Source organism: Coregonus lavaretus (assembly GCF_964263955.1).
Source record: "Coregonus lavaretus genome assembly, chromosome: 28".
Taxonomy (NCBI): Eukaryota; Metazoa; Chordata; class Actinopteri; order Salmoniformes; family Salmonidae; genus Coregonus; species Coregonus lavaretus.
The window spans coordinates 5481092-5497977 of record NC_140015.1 but is presented as its reverse complement, the minus strand read 5'-3'; the positions used below and the strand labels follow the sequence as shown (position 1 = coordinate 5497977).

The 16886-nt window shown below is 43.2% G+C and overlaps 2 protein-coding genes across 2 annotated transcripts; both read left to right on the top strand.

Moving 5' to 3' along the window:
- Positions 1-1536: 1536 nt before the first annotated feature.
- On the top strand, positions 1537-3809 carry LOC311104084 (apolipoprotein L6-like). Its single transcript, XM_084145747.1, has 5 exons — positions 1537-1746; positions 1886-1981; positions 2209-2251; positions 2461-2515; positions 2661-3809. Exons 3-5 carry the CDS (start codon positions 2227-2229, stop codon positions 3397-3399), a joined length of 819 nt encoding a protein of 272 aa, XP_084001873.1. The 5' UTR covers positions 1537-1746; positions 1886-1981; positions 2209-2226; the 3' UTR covers positions 3400-3809.
- A 2580-nt stretch (positions 3810-6389) lies between these two features.
- atf4b (activating transcription factor 4b) lies at positions 6390-9461 on the top strand. The gene is given in 4 exon segments (XM_084145745.1): positions 6390-6531; positions 7424-7831; positions 8087-9010; positions 9013-9461. Coding segments are annotated over 3 exon segments (1245 nt in total). The 5' UTR covers positions 6390-6531; positions 7424-7533; the 3' UTR covers positions 9036-9461.
- The last annotated feature ends 7425 nt before the right edge of the window (positions 9462-16886 follow it).

Sequence of the window (16886 nt, the reverse complement as noted above, 5' to 3'; positions counted from 1 at the left end):
TGTTGATTTGTTGTTATTGTTCACGTGGAAACATTTGTTTTTGGAACACTTCACTTGTGACATTTCATAAGTGAAATCATGTGCAAGTGAAAACGTGTTTTTAGAACATTTCACATGAGATCACATTTTCACATGTGCTTACATGTTGTCACGTGTTTAGTTTCATGTTATTACATGTCGCTTTACATGTTGTCACATTAACTTAACTTAAACACATGTGATCACGTGAAATTCATGTGGTTTTTCCGTAAGGGGTGAGGACCAAGTTAGGATGTTTGTAAGATGTTCTCAAGACATTTGTTTTACCAGTCGTCAGGACGTGACGTGATGGTCCCAAACCATTATAATAAAGTAATGGTGGTTTTAAAGTAAGTGGTACGCTGTTCAGCTGAAATAAGATCCCACATGGGATTTGAACTCACAACCTCTAGATTTGAGGTGCGCTGATCTTTCTGCTGCGCCACAAAGTCTTTAGCATTACCCTTCACATTCATTACCTATAATACCTCTCTGCACTTAGCAAAAGAGTGCCATTGTCAAAGTGCGACGTGAATGCGGTAGGCGAAGTCAAACGCAGGACACCGAGCTACTGGAAACGTACTTTTACTAACAAAGTAACCAGAGTACAAAACAACCTCCAAACAGGGAGGAGAATACCTGCACAATAGCAACTGCCGAAAATGACGAGAACAATCACACACAACACACAATGAACGACAGAGGGTTATATAGGGAATACAATACAACATAATAGGAAACAGGTGTACACAATCAAGACAAAACAAGTCAAACACAGAAACATAGATCGGTGGCAGCTAGTACTCCGGGGACGACGAACGCCGAAGCCTGCCCGAGCAAGGAGGAGGAGCAGCCTCGGCTGATTCCGTGACAGCCATCTGCACTGCTATTTTAGTTATCAGTTAATCTGACTATTCTCTCATCATTGATTTCATTTATTTATCTCAACAATTTTAGGGTTTTCTGTATAGTTGTCTAATGTTGATGGGGCATATTATTCTGTTTCAATGTTACTCCTGAATCATTATGATAAATATAATCGTTTTTATTGAGTGTATTATACAAAGCTGAGATTTACTTAGAAATCCAAAGTGTAGGAATACAGGTGAAATAAGTTATTGACACAGACGTGGTGGAGTAGCAGGAAGATCAGAATGATGTGAACTAAGAGGTTATGAGTTCAAATCCCAGGTGAGGACATGCTGAATAATAATTACAGAAAAATATTAAATTGCATGCACTCAGTACTGTAAGTCGCTCTGGATAAAGGTGACTGCCAAATGACTAAAATGTAAATTAACATACACAATGTGTGTCAAAGATGTAAGTTGAAAACTATGTTAAAAGCACTCTGTGTGTATCATAATGATTCATGTTTGTTTTCACAAAAATGAGATTTTCCACATGTGAAATCATGTGGTTTTTCCGTAAGGGAAGGCTATGATACTGTGTCAGATATTGAAGTTGCAGCAATAGAGTTGCTTGTGTCTGTAAAACAAAACAAAATTCATTCCATAGCCCACCAACGCAAAAGGAAGCTCTCTGCCTGCTCTTCCTCAACTCCCGCCCCCACCCTCGTTCACCCCCCCACCACCACCTGTAAATAGACCATCCCTGTCGTATCGACCTACCACCATCTTCCACTCAGAGTCAGTCTACAGCGAGATCAGCGAGGTTCAGGACCAATTACCTTAATTGGAAGTACTGCCTGATGAGAACACATTCCAGGTGGGACACACACACACACACACACAAACTCACACATTCAAGCATGCACACACACACACACAAATGCATGAACACACTTGCGTGCCACTGAGTTTAAAAAAACAAATTACCAATGGTTTTTGAATCTCTATCATTTCAGTTCAAACCATCTAGCAGAGTCTACAAAACACAGGCAGCACCACAGTTCCAACCTGGTCAACGTTTTCAGAACTGTGGATTCAATAAGGAAACAGAGGTACAGAGTGATGTCTGATATGATTGATTTGTATTGTAAGGATTGGGGGAATTTTGTCTCCTTCTTTTGTACCGGTGTATGTAGTTTGTCCTATACTCAGTGCCTAAGCCAGAGCCAGGCTTCACATGAGGTTTTCCCTCTTTCTGTTGCTGTTCACCTGGATTATTAGATTATCCATCAGTTCAATTTGATCTAAAAACCTATTTGTACCTATTTTTGTTTTTCAGCAGGAATTTGAAAATCTAATGAGATGGATGAAGACAGTGGGATGTGAGTTACACATTATTACGACAGATGTATATCGTATTATGTGACACTACATTACATTGTATTTAATTCATTTTTAATGATGAAAGACCGTGCAACTGTTCTTCTGGAATTGTTGTACTGTTCTCAGCTGTTATGATTCAATAGATGACCATTGATTACTGAGGGATAATATACTTGGGTTTGTATTTGTGTATGTGTTTCTCTTTCAGGCTGGGAAAACATGCCTCCTTCATTTTATGGCCTCAGTCTAGAGGATGAAACCAGGTGAGACCTGACTAACCTCTTACTGTACACATGTGGGTAATACACCATTTCAAGGATAGAGCTTTGATCTTACATCTTATACAGGCATGCATACCATTTAATCAGCACCCTGTCTCTTATTGAATCTGTCTTTCCATCCCACCAGGGAGTTCAGCCAGAGGTGCCTCCATGTGAAAAATGGCCTCCGTCTGTTCAACTGCCTGCTAATGAAGCGTAACGATACCCTGCGAGGCCACATCACAGAGCTCAACGACCTCGCCGAGAAGCTGGACAAAGTACAGAAAACCAAAACCATGGGCATCGCAGGGGGCACCACGGGCGCCGTGGGAGGGGCGGTGGCTGTTGTGGGCATTGTCCTCGCCCCCATGACCATGGGTGCCTCCCTCATAGCCACGGCAGTTGGGGCGGGCATGGTGGCTTCAGGTAGTGGGATGGGAATCAAAGCGGCCATGGACAACAACAAACGCAACTCTGTGGACAGGAAGAGGCTGGAGGAGGTGGTGCAGAAGTACAAAGCCGAGATAGCAGACGTGGTGTGGTCTCTTTGCTTCATCCACAGTGGGATGGCTGAGCTGAGGCAGTACAACCTCCACAGGCTCCAGCATGCTGATCCTGAGGCCCTGCGGATAGCCAGGGTGGCAGGGGCAGTGCATCCTGGGTGTAATAAGTCCCAACAGTTGGGCATGAAGTCTGAGATGATCCTGCAAGGGTTTGCCAGAGACATGGACCTGTATTATACTGACAAGGATGGCCAGAGGCTGAAAAAGGGCTCCGAGACTAAGTTTGCCACCAGGATCCGTGGTGTGACCCAGGAGCTACAGGAGGAGCTCAATGAACTGCACCAAGTGTGGCAGACTTTCTCACTAGCGGCCAGTAGATTTTGAGGTGTGTGTGTGTGTGCCATCGTTAATGCAATAAAGGTCTGGCAATGTTTTGGACACATGCCAGATATTGTTGTTGTGGGGGAGGCCGGAGGGAGGTGCTCATTTTGGAAGTGTCACGCCCTGGCTCTGGGACTCTTATATGTTGAGCCAGGGTGTGTAGATTCTATGTGTTTGTGTTTCTATGTTAGGATCTAGTTCATGTGTATCTATGTTGGCCGGGGTGGTTCTCAATCAGAGGCAACGAGAATCAGCTGTTGCTTGTTGTCTCTGATTGGGAACCATACTTAGGCAGCCTGTTTGGCACAGTGTATTGTGGGATCTTGTTCCGTAAGGTTTGTGGTTTGTTACCAAGGACGTCACGTATCGTTTTGTTCGTGTGGTGAATAATTAATAAAGTATGTTCGCATTCCACGCTGCGCATTGGTCCAATCCTTTCGACGATCGTGACAGGAAGTGGGTTGCCCTATTGAAGCCTACATGAAGCCAGCCTTTGCTGACAAGTTGCTGAAATGTCATCCCCCGTGAACAGCCTTGGTTATCAGTGCAAACTTGTAGTGCTAATATTTGGGAGTCTCAGACATGTACATAGGCTGACAGTACGCAGGCCAGCATAGGACAAAGGCAAAGCAGCGGTACTGCTCTGTGTCAGCTGTTATGGGCAGCCTTGCTGTATGGAGAAGAAGGTGCTTTCTGTATCCAAAAGTCTCCATATATCCATGAACTTTGAAATGTTTGAATCCTCTCGACTGTAATGTGATTTGTGGATTCAAATAAAGTATTTCAAATGTTAGAGTATGAATGTGAAATGTTTTACTATGCAATGTGTACTGCTGAGAATATCCACAGGACATTTTATCTATATCCTATTTGTGAACTATCTGAATACTAAAAAGGATGTGCAATAAACTTAATTGAAAAGTTATTGGCTAACATAAATTATTTGTTATGTGATTAGTATAATGCATCACAGGATGATTTCTAAAACTGGCCCCTGTTAACCCCCAATGTGTGGAATGATACGGTTTCCACTAGCTTCTAAATTATAAACAGAAAATCAGATTCCACAGCCACAAAGTCAGATTCCACAGCCACCAAGTCAAAATTGGCTTTTTTGTGTGCTTTTGATCTTAATTTAAATGTAGGGGTTAGGCATAAGGTTAGCAGTATGGTTAGGTTTAATATCAAATTTGAAGAAGATAATTTGTAGAAATGGGTGAGGTTTATGACTTGGTGGCTATAGCAGCTAGTGAGGGCCTGTGGAAGGATATCCTAGGTCTAGATCAACGATGTATATAAACCCTTGATTTCAAATGCTATGTATTGGCCATTTAGAAGCTTTGAAGCCACTGCTCGGCCATATTGGCACTCCCCAGTAGGATCAGTGGAATTCTATTTCAAATCGATTTTTCATGGACACAATTACATGTATTGAAATGTTTTTGTTGTTGTAGTGGGGCCAGTAACATTAGTAATCTATAAAAATGTGACTAAGGAAAATGTTATATGTATTTTTTTGCTTTTTATTTTTATATTTATCTCACATAATATAATTTAAAAGTATGCATTAAAGTGTCTGTAATAAAATAAACGTGAACAAAAGTGAATGTAGACATTAACAAATGATTTTCTATAGCTTCCAAAATATGTTTTACAACGGTGGAGGGGTGCCAAGATGGAGGCACGGTGGCTTCAACACAGCGCCCCTTATAAGTAATCTAGTGTGTATATATAAATCATTGGTCTTTTTGCGAGTTGTATATTATGCTGGGGATCAGAAATGTCCCGTGCGAGAGAGGCAGGTTGAGGTTTCCATGGTTAGAGTAGTGCAGAAGTTGTCATATGCTGAGGCAGTGAAGAAAGTGGAGGAAGATGGGTCAAGGGGGAGGGGTCCTGAGAGGAGTGGTGTGAGTAGTAGATCTGTACCAGTACAGAAGGATAGGCCAAAAAGTGATATATGCTTCAGTAAGATTGTATTTTTAGCATTTATAGCAATGGTTATGTTGGGTTCTATTTTTCTCATAATTGGATCTGTATGTGATGAATAACTTAGAAGGAATGCATTAATGATAAGCATAGGTTTGTACTATACTGATATAAATTGTTTCACATAACAGGCTGTGATTCATGTAAGGAACGTTAGGGGGTAGGACAGATAAGACTTGTATTTTTTACAGATACGAACACTCTCTCTTTGTTGTCTGTGAAACCGTCCTTGAACGTAGGTACATAGAGTACAGATTGGAAGGGTGTCTTTTGGGTGCTGACTCTACAGGTTATTATGATAGCAACTTATGCCTGGGAACGGTGGAGCGCCAAGGGGTGGAGCGCCAAGGGGTTGGGACTAACCCGTGCGCCAACGGATTGGCTGAGTAAAGTCTAAACCACACTCAGTCCTTTACTCTGATTGGCCAACAGAAGAGGTGGGAACTCTCTGTCAGAGTATTTGAGAAAGAACCTAAACAATGGTTTCGTTCTCTGTCTGCCCTGCGTGGTATTTCAGTGAGCCCTTATACGAACCAACATACTTATCATACATACATTTTGCATATAATAAATTTAGCTTGGATTGAATATCTCTTGATTATGTTTTCTCTTATTCCAATACCAGATTTGAATTACGCAATTTCTAACAGTTATCAACTGTACTGCAGGGATGGAATGTAAATCGCAGAAAATTGAGGTTGTGGTGGCAGCTGCAGAGAGGTATTTGGATGTGGGAGACTCAACATCAGAAGAGTTACAGGGTGTGTTAAGTGATGGTGTCCCATCCTTTCAGGTTGTTGGCCTGAGATAGGACTAAATACATTTAAATAGTGGAGTAGGGTGGTGTTCTTTAAAATATATATATATTTATATATTTTTTTCAAGCAAGGTATAAGGGAGTTGTACTCCAGTCTAGTAGGTGGCGGTAATGCAACATTTATTGGATGCCAACCGCCGTTAAACCTCATCGAAGAAGAGTGGTATATTACTCAACATGCGCCATTTTCAACCAGCACCCAACGACATTCAACTGACACCGCACTCTTGGGCGAAATGGCAGTTTAACGGCTTGCGGCGGTCCTAGCAGCAGCAAATCCAACAGTGCATCAACCCAGTGCACTGCTTCAACTTCATATTTGTTAAAATGACGTAAGTATATATTTGTTAACGATTTTATTTGTAAGCAAGTGGCTAGCTAACGTGAATCCGTGACAGCTCAATGACGTCAATGAGCTCTAGCCTCAATTTGCCTCAATTTGTGAAGCTATTAGTTAATTGCCTGCTTATGTTGTGTAGCGAAGTATTTTATAAATACATATAGTATAACTTGCCGTAAGGTTGCCATTCGCCAGACAAATCCTTGGAATGACATTGGATACAGACGTCACGAGTCAGATCAGAGAATGTTGCATTATCTCTTTCGGGCAAAATGGTCAGTGAGCTGTTAACGTTACATAATAATAGCGCGCGATATTGTCACCAAATAAAAAATAAATAAAAAGGTGCTAAGATTTTATGTAGTTTTCCAGGAATGCCAACGTGGCAAACAAAATGGTTCGTGATCTTTTTCGAACAAAATGGCGATATAATCAGTGTTTTAAGGCGGGAGGGTGAACACAAGTGTGGCTGTTGGGGTTTGGGAGGCGGAAGCAACAATCTCATTCGCTAGACACACTTCCATTCTGACGATGGTTGCTGTGGAAACTGACTGACCTCATTTGGCGCGTGTGCGAGTCACAAGACAAAGGCAGGGAGGGTATTCAGTGCCAGTGCAAGGAGGTGTGTTGTGAAATGGTAGGGGCAGTGTCGTGCACAAAATACATTACAGATATAAACACAAGTTCAGACTTAATGTTTTTCCCACCCAATTAAAAATGTGTGCTGCCAAATATGACATTACTCAATCGCAACATAACACCGCCGACCATGACATAATATAGAATCAACATAAAGGAGAAAAATACCATTTTTTGCCAACATTATGAGCTATGGTTTACATTATTACATGAACTCACCGTGTCTTCTGGTGTCTCTTTCCCAGGTCCCTTGTGGAAACCCTCAGCACTGCTGTAGTTGACAGCATAAAAGAACCGCTAGACCTCTTACTGCTGTACCTACCGTCTCAGATCCTAGTGACTGAACAACAGAGCTATGACCATGATGAGCACACAGTTTGGCCTGGACGATATGGAGGCCCTACTCTGGGGGCCTTCCTCTCTCATGGCTGACCCCATGGGGTCACTGCTCCACCAAGATGAAGTTACCTCGATAGAGGGGGGGGCTTCGTCCCTCTCGTCATCTTCTCCTCTTCCCCTTCTCTCCCCTCCTCCCTCTCCGCCTTCGCTGCTCCTCCAGGAAGAGAAGGCGGAGGCAGACTTGCTGTCCTTCCCATGGCTATCTGCTGACGAGCTAGGCCACACCCATCACATTGGTGCAGATGATGGCAAAGGTGAGGACCACAACATACTGTCCTCCACACGTATGTTCATGCTGGTCGACAGTGTGCAGAAATCCATAGCAATTTATATTTTATTCCCATGATCAGTTTTTTTGCAGTATAGAAAAGGTAATAGGTTTTATCATGAATATAAAAACTTAGACTTCCACTTTGACATTTATGATCACAAATTGTAAATCGAGTATTTGTATTTTCATATTACTTTAGATATTGAGCAGTTGATTAACCTCCTTTTGTCCTCCGCAGAGGATGCCTTTTCTGGCATGGACTGGATGGCCGAGAGGGTCGACCTGAGTGAGTTTGACCTGGACTCCATTATAGGTTCCCTCAGCCCAGACGGTTCCCCCAGCTCCCCTGAAGACCTCATCGCTTCCTTTGAGTGTCCCATGGAGCTGGACTCACTCCCCCTCCCTACTCTCATGGACCTCCCCACCACCACTGATCCAATCCTCCCCCCAACCGTCTCACAGCCCCAGGAAGACCCTCAGGAGGAGGTCCATTCACCTCCCCCCTGCGTACCCGATGCCCAGGAGGAGCTAGAGATCAAATCGGAGCCCCAGTCCCCAGCCCCCTCTCCTCCATCTCCCTCCTTCACCTTAGACGTGGGCAGTGAGGTGGATGTCTCGGCGAACGTCAGCGAGCTTCTCCTGGATGTTCCCCAGCCAGTCCCCAGCGTCGTGCTGTCTCTCTTCCCGACCCGCATCGTCCTCCTCCTGGCCCCTAAACAGGAGGTCGGCGTCACAACCACCACCGTCACCATCCCACAGATCCTCTCCTCTGACAGTGACAGCAGCTTCAGCTCCTCCGGTCAGCTCAACCGGCCCTCCATCGCCACAGCTCAGTCAAGGTCCCAAACCAGGAGCAAACCGTACCCAACAACCCCCAAGTCTAGGCCACAACATCCAGACCATCCATCTCCCACCACTACATCGAGTGGGAAAATGAAGTCCTCCACTGGAGGACCCCCGAAGGAGAAGCTCAAGAAGATGGCGCAGAACAAGACGGCGGCCACGCGCTACCGCCAGAAGAAGAAGACTGAGCAGGAGGTCCTGAGTGCGGAGTGCGACGAGCTGGAGCAAAGGAACCACAAGCTGGTGGAGAAGGCAGACTCCATTGCCAATGAGATCCAGTACCTCAAGGACCTCATAGAGGAGGTGCGCCATGCGAAGAGCAGAAGGGCCTCGGCGACCTCTAACCGTAGTGTGTAACCCACCAAGTATCCCACTATCTAAGATCTATAATGCTTTTCGAAATGCATGTATGGTATTGAGACTCCCAAAGCACAAGTTTTATTGACCTTTGACCTTCCTGCGTGTCTATTCCTTTAAGAGTTTTTAAAGAGACTATTGTTCTTGTAGCTTGAGCTTTTGATGTAATCCCTGATCTCTTGTATGAAAACCTTAAGTATTTTCCGAACAGTAAAACAGTATATTGACTCATGTAATTCGTCTGATCTGTTGTAGTCTTTGTCATTGTTTATTCTTATCAATAGATGTGTCTATATTGCTGTAGAAGTATGTAGTCTTAAATAGGTTTAGAAGCCTCTTCATATGTATTTTTACTGTAGTCTGAATCGTATCTAAATGAATTCCTTTCATTATCTATTAAAAAGTCAAATCCATTTGGTTTTGTGCTATTCATTTAGTAAACTCTGGGAATGGGAATATACAGTGATCATAATACAGTGAAGATAAAGTATATTATTGGGGACTATTTTGACATTTTACTGAATCACTCTCAAATAAGTATTGAGATTTCGAAATAGCCCTCTGCTTGCTTTTTCATTTAGCTAACACAGGTGTGAATTTGTTTCGGTGTTCGCAAGTGCAGAGGCCAGTTGTTTAAATCTAGCCCAGATTTGACCTACTCCAGTGCCCTAAAGAGTCATGCGAAAGCCGGTTCCATGGAGGAACATTATCAGTATGTTCTGGCCCAAAATAAACCCTTTACCCAGATAAGGGTCAGGTTAAACAACCCTTGTGTGCACTCCCAACATTAGCATGAGACATTACAATAAGCCTGTGGTGGTTCTTTCTAGAGAGAAAACAAGTACTGTTTTCTAAATTGCACCCTATCCCCTATATAGTTAATTTATTTTGACCTGGGTCCTGGTCAAAAGTAGTTCACTGTATAGGGAATAGGGTGCCATTTGAGACTCACAGGGAGAAGATAATGGGGCAAGCCTGACTGGCATGCTGTACTACACGAGTGTCTAATCAACTGACAGTCATGTGAACTCTCCAAACTGTCTGTTTCCTCATCTTAGTTCTAGTTCGTTGTGGGATACCATAGGAATCAGGATACATCCAAGTTCCAACTCCTCTTTTTTTATTTTCTGATCATCCATTGTTGGACACAGTTTACAGCTACCTCACTGACCTGCTCTGTATATTCTAAGACCACTGATAATCTCCCTCGATCTGGGGCTCCACGCAAGATCTCACCCCGTGGGGTCAAAATGATCACAAGAACGGTGAGCAAAAATCCCAGAACCACACGGGCGGACCTAGTGAATGACCTGCAGAGAGCTGGGACCAAAGTAACAAAGCCTACCATCAGTAACACACTACGCCGCCAGGGACTCAAATCCTGCAGTGCCAGACATGTCCCCCTGCTTAAGCCAGTACATGTCCAGGCCCGTCTGAAGTTTGCTAGAGTGCATTTGGATGATCCAGAAGAAGATTGGGAGCATGTCATATGGTCAGATGAAACCAAAATAGAACTTTTTGGTAAAAACTCAACTCATCGTGTTTGGAGGACAAAGAATGCTGAGTTGCATCCAAAGAACACCATACCTACTGTGAAGCATGGGGGTGGAAACATCATGCTTTGGGGCTGTTTTTCTGCAAAGGGACCAGGACGACTGATCCGTGTAAAGGAAAGAATGAATGGGGCCATGTATCGTCAGATTTTGAGTGAAAACCTCCTTCCATCAGCAAGGGCATTGAAGATGAAACGTGGCTGGGTCTTTCAGCATGACAATGATCCCAAACACACCGCCCGGGCAACGAAGGAGTGGCTTCGTAAGAAGCATTTCAAGGTCCTGGAGTGGCCTAGCCAGTCTCCAGATCTCAACCCCAAAGAAAATCTTTGGAGGGAGTTGAAAGTCCGTGTTGCCCAGCAACAGCCCCAAAATATCACTGCTCTAGAGGAGATCTACATGGAGGAATGGGCCAAAATACCAGAAAACCTTGTGAAGACTTACAGAAAACGTTTGACCTGTGTCATTGCCAACAAAGGGTATATAACAAAGTATTGAGAAACTTTTGTTATTGACCAAATACTTATTTTCCACCATAATTTGCAAATAAATTCATAAAAAATCCTACAATGTGATTTTCTGGATTTTTTTCTCTCATTTTGTCTGTCATAGTTGACGTGTACCTATGATGAAAATTACAGGCCTCTCTCATCTTTTTAAGTGGGAGAACTTGCACAATTGGTGGCTGACTAAATACTTTTTTTCCCACTGTAGACCTACAAAATATATTTGAATGGTATTGCAAAAAGCTGTGAATGTTTGTTAAACACAGTTCAGTGGCATAAGCTCTTCACTTTTTATTTAACATCTGAGAAAGGATAGAAAAATAAATGATTTCCTTGATTCATTCCTAATAACTTGGTACAGTGAGGGGAAAAAGTATTTGATCCCCTGCTGATTTTGTAGGTTTGCCCACTGACAAAGAAATGATCAGTCTATAATTTTAATGGTAGGTTTATTTGAACAGTTAGAGACAGAATAACAACAAAAGAGTGTGCTTGACCTTGCAATTCAACCGTATGAGCAGGGCCTCACAAACAATGTGGCTGCAGACAACCCTTCTCCTTGAACGCACCCAATAGCCTGTGGCAGCCCTCTATGTGTCTTAAACACATAAAGAATAGCAAACAGATACCCCCAGGTTAAATAAACTGAATGAAGTTTGATTGATAAAGATGGAGAGTTCAGTTCGTTGCGTGCCAATAACATGTTTGTTAGCTTGTTTGTCTGTCTACTAATGTAAAAAATGTTATAAATTGATTTGCATTTTAATGAGGGAAATAAGTATTTGACCCCTCTGCAAAACATGACTTAGTACTTGGTGGCAAAACCCTTGTTGGCAATCACAGAGGTCAGACGTTTCTTGTAGTTGGCCACCAGGTTTGCACACATCTCAGGAGGGATTTTGTTCCACTCCTCTTTGCAGATCTTCTCCAAGTCATTAAGGTTTCGAGGCTGACGTTTGGCAACTCGAACCTTCAGCCCCCTCCACAGATTTTCTATGGGATTAAGGTCTGGAGACTGGCTAGGCCACTCCAGGACCTTAATGTGCTTCTTCTTGAGCCACTCATTTGCTGTTGTTCTGGGATTGATTTGCACTTTTCGCACCAAAGTACGTTCATCTCTAGGAGACAGAACGCATCTCCTTCCTGAGCGGTATGACGGCTGCGTGGTCCCATGGTGTTTATACTTGCGTACTATTGTTTGTACAGATGAAGGTGGTACCTTGGCTGATTTCTTTTGATTTTCCCATGATGTCAAGCAAAGAGGCACTGAGTTTGAAGGTAGGCCTTGAAATGCATCCACAGGTACACCTCCAATTGACTCAAATGATGTCAATAAGCCTATCAGAAGCTTCTAAAGCCATGACATCATTTTCTGACCCACTGGAATTGTGCTACAGTGAGTTATAAGTGAAATAATCTGTCTGTAAAGAATTGTTGGAAAAATTACTTGTGTCATGCACAAAGTAGATGTCCTAACCGACTTGCCAAAACTATAGTTTTAATGACTCCAACCTAAGTGTATGTAATATATATATATATATATATATATATATATATATATATATATATATATACACACACACACACACATACAGTACCAGTCAAAAGTTTGAACACACCTACTCATTCAATGGTTTTTCTTTATTTTTACATTGTAGAATAATAGTGAAGACATCAAATCTGATGTAGCACTCCATCACTCTCCTTCTTGGTAAAATAGCCCTTACACAGTCTGGTGTGTTGGGTCATTGTCCTGTTGAAAAACAAATGATGGTCCCACTAAGCCCAAACCAGATGGGATGGCGTATTGCTGCAGAATGCTGTGGTAGCGATGCTGGTTAAGTGTGCCTTGAATTCTAAAGAGTGTGCAAAGCTGTCATCAAGGCAAAGGATGGCTATTTGAAGAATCTCAAATATAAAAAGTATCGTCGGACGGTGCCACAGTGTCTCCCAACCCCCCCTGTCTCAGCCTCCAGTATCTATGCTGCAATAGTCTATGTGCCGGGGGGCTAGGGTCAGTCTGTTATATCTTTTGATTTTTAAATCCTTATTGACTACAGTGTGTGCTTTGCTGCGTTTTACACTAGGATCTGGTTTGCTGCGTTTTCCACCTGTTTGCTGTGCTGACTAAGATACTTTCAAGACTTGAACATTGTATGGAACCACTAAATTATATCAGTAGACATTTTGTGCTGAAGACTGACACACTGTAACTTGCCTTTTTTGTGCGATTCCAAGCCCACCAAGTACAGCCCTGTTTGTAAATTCTTACATGAGATGTTTGTAATGAAACTATATTTTCGATAATCCTGTGTTGTGTGTTTTCCATACCGGTACCCAGTTCAGGTCTCTGTTGACCCCATCCTAGAACTTGTGGTGGTTATATGGGGGCCGGGCTGGAAGAGGCTCTGCTCCATCTCTGTCCCCGACTCAAAGGCCCTCTGACCCAGGATGGTGTTCCCGACATAACTTTCCCGCCCAGCAAGAGGAAAAAGCTTTATAACTGCACTGTATTTGCTTGAACTATTATGGCAGGTATTCAAGCAATTACAGCTGCTCACCTCTGGGAAGCGCAAAGATCATCCGGAGCCTCTGCATCTCCTCCCTCACCCTCCTCTCCTCAACCGCCCTCCTTGCTTGCTCCTACTCCAGCTGCAAAATACCAGCCATGGTTGTACTTAACCAGCTCCTCTACCTTCTCCAGCAGCTCCTGAACTTGTGTGTTCTCCGTATTGTCATCCCCACTCTGCTGTGTGTTACTATCCAGGCCATGGTATCTGTTACCACACCTCTCCATCAGGGGCTTCCCATTAGCCGTGATGAACTCCTCCAGTGAAGAGTACGATGGTGGACCTCCAGGCCCCTCCACCTAGATGACCTATCTGCTTCTCTGCAGCCTGAAGGACTGCGACACGGGGACCACAAGTAGAAGCGCGTGGGGCCCTGGGTGACGGAGTGTGGCAACAACACACAGTCCCTCCTCGCTCACCCGTTCTGGTGGGGCCCCAGTGGCATTATCCGCTGAGTCACAGGATGTAATCCAGGGTGGGGTGTCAACTACGGTGATCCGCAGACTTCCCCATGGCCAACGGAGCTGTGCACAGCCTCTGCCCTAGTCTGGAAGACCTCCTCACCTAGGATGGCATTTCCTGTAGTTCGATTCTCAGCTCCTGCCCCCCCCCCCCAGCAACCGGAGCCGGCGCTCCAGGAGATGACAGATGGGTTCTCTTGTTGGAGACGACAACAACAACCACTGACTGCTGTTTTGACTCATCATTTTTGCTCTCTACAGCAGGAAGGTAGTCAAGCAAAAGGGACAGTTAGTTTCCTGTTTTAGTCTCTATGCTGTGATAAAGTTGACAGCAGATGCTGGGATTGTGCAAGAAGGAGTGCGGATGGATACCTGACATTCAGAAACTAAACTCAATTACGGGTACCAGATTAAGAGCCAGAGAAGACTGTAGCCATTTTGACTCTAGCCTCTTGTTGTTTTCTTTCTCACTACCCACCTCCCTTCTACACAGCCCTTCAGGGGATAGTCTCAGTCTGTTAGACTGTGTAAACAGAGAGAGCTCCACAAGATGCTGACAGCCAAATAGGTTCTCGTCTTCTTGGCTCTCTCATTCTATCGCAAAACATTTTACTCTATCCCATCTCTCGCTTACTCTTCCCCTCTTGCTCTCCCTTCCTCTTTCTTCCTCCCACTCTAATGGTCTTTCGGTCGGCCTTGCCCTCACATTCCCGGAAAACTCTTGTATCTCTTAATATTCAGCCTTAAAGAGAACAGATTGTGCGCAATGCAGACGGGAAGTCAACACAGTGCAGCTCTTCTCTGGAAAGTGATTCATTATTCAGACGAAACATATTAGGGAGCTGCTCCCACACAGAAAATAACATGTTGCTGCAGACAGAGTGGGGGCTGGACTGAAGTTACAATGGTTTTCTGTTGTTAGTCCTGGTATATTTGACAGATTCTTCAGTGAGCATGCAATAGTCAAAGTACTAGGCTTAATATGTGTCTGGGAAACCAGCTCCTAATGTTTTAAGACTACACACTCATTACACATCACTACACAAGGGATAATGTTACAATACCAGCTAGCTACCCTACTGATATTGTTGCACTCGCTATGTCTAGGGGTCCTAGGACTAGCTACATGGGCTGTAACCTGATTTTAAGTGTGCATTTATGTGAGAAGTTAGAGTATACGGACCGTGTTGCCCAGGACACAGCAAACTTACCGGGGTCCAGGGCCAGCTCCGTCTTGACCCCTTAGTTGGCCAGCCCAAGCAGATTATCGACTTGTTCAGTTCATGGTGACAAAATAAATATATATAAAAACAAAAGTACAAAGAGGCATGCCCCAAAACTAAAGCTAACACAAAACAAACGCTGCCAGGCCGAGAGGCTTGTGGCCACCTTTCTCTCAGTGATTGACTTAATTGCCCGCACCTGTGTGCTTATCGAGGCTTCTTGGCAGAGCACAATACCTGACCCGGTTGGTGCTGCCACTTGGGGATGGAGCGTGGTAGTGGTAGTATGCTGTCCACCTACTATGTCAGGGTTAGGCAACTGTGGTCCTGTTTTTGATTTAACCGGCCTAGAGGACCAGATTGAATTTAGGAAATCACCAAACTGATCAATTAACTAAGTAGCTCAGTGTGGTGCCTAGTTGGGATAAAATCCTGCAGTACCTGAGGCACTCCAGGAACAGGGTGGCCTACCCCTGTACTATGTGCTAACACTAAACAACCACCCCATATCCTAGCAATAAACAGTACATTCAGTACATACAGTGCAAAATGTTTAATGTACATGTTGTTTCCATGAATTTCAGTGTAATTGAACATTCAAATAACATCATGTGCATGCATTTTTAAGTATGTGTACTGCAATGCACTACTAGATGAAACAGTCAGTAAAGCATTAGAAGTGTCAGAGTTGCAATATTTCAAATAAAAAGTTAATGTTAGATTTCAATAATACACGGCAGTGCTATCTCACAGAATATCCCTTACTACATTCCAGTTTAGTATTGTTCTGAAGAAACAAACCAAAGCCTGGTAAAATGATATGATTGATGTGATTATTTTAAGAGTACCTTTTATCTTTAGGATGCCCAGCACACATGCATTTATAAGACAATGTATTCATAATGCGTAGTTGCGTTTGTAATTACCATAACTCCTTGATGGAAACAATGACAACTGGGTCGTTATTGAATTGCAGTGGCATTTGGGGATTTTGGAAACGTCCATGCTCTAGATTGTAATTATTTAAATGTATTTGGGTACATCTTCCCATTTCAAATAAACTAATATGACAGTTTAATGACTTTAAATAATTTATACCATTATGATAACATTGTGCCACCAGTAGTAGTAGTAACACCAATGACGGTAACACCAATGACACATTTTTGGTAAATTAGGATTTTCTTAAATGGAGGCCACAGACAGTCAAATATTAACTCTTTAACCCTTTCAAAATAATTTACTAAAGTGATATGATGAATAATTTTGCTAGCATTGTAATTGCCCTTCATTTACATTTCAATTGAGGCAACCACATCAGTTGAGGCAACCCCATATCACAGACATATGCAAATTAATTACTTAAAAATCATACAATGTGATTTTCTGGATTTTTGTTTTAGATTCTGTCTCTCACAGTTGAAGTGTACCTATGATAAAAAATTACAGACCTCTACATGCTTTGTAAGTAGGAAAACCTGCAAAATCGGCAGTGTATCAAATACTTGTTCTCCCCACTGTATAT

Excerpts from the sequence above, each read along its gene's own strand:
- LOC311104084 (XM_084145747.1), top strand. The coding sequence starts at position 2,227 with ATGAGATGGATGAAGACAGTGGGAT. Across the intron at positions 2,252-2,460 it reads ATGGATGAAGACAGTGGGAT|GCTGGGAAAACATGCCTCCT; the intron begins GTGAGTTACACA and ends TTTCTCTTTCAG. Across the intron at positions 2,516-2,660 it reads AGTCTAGAGGATGAAACCAG|GGAGTTCAGCCAGAGGTGCC; the intron begins GTGAGACCTGAC and ends CCATCCCACCAG.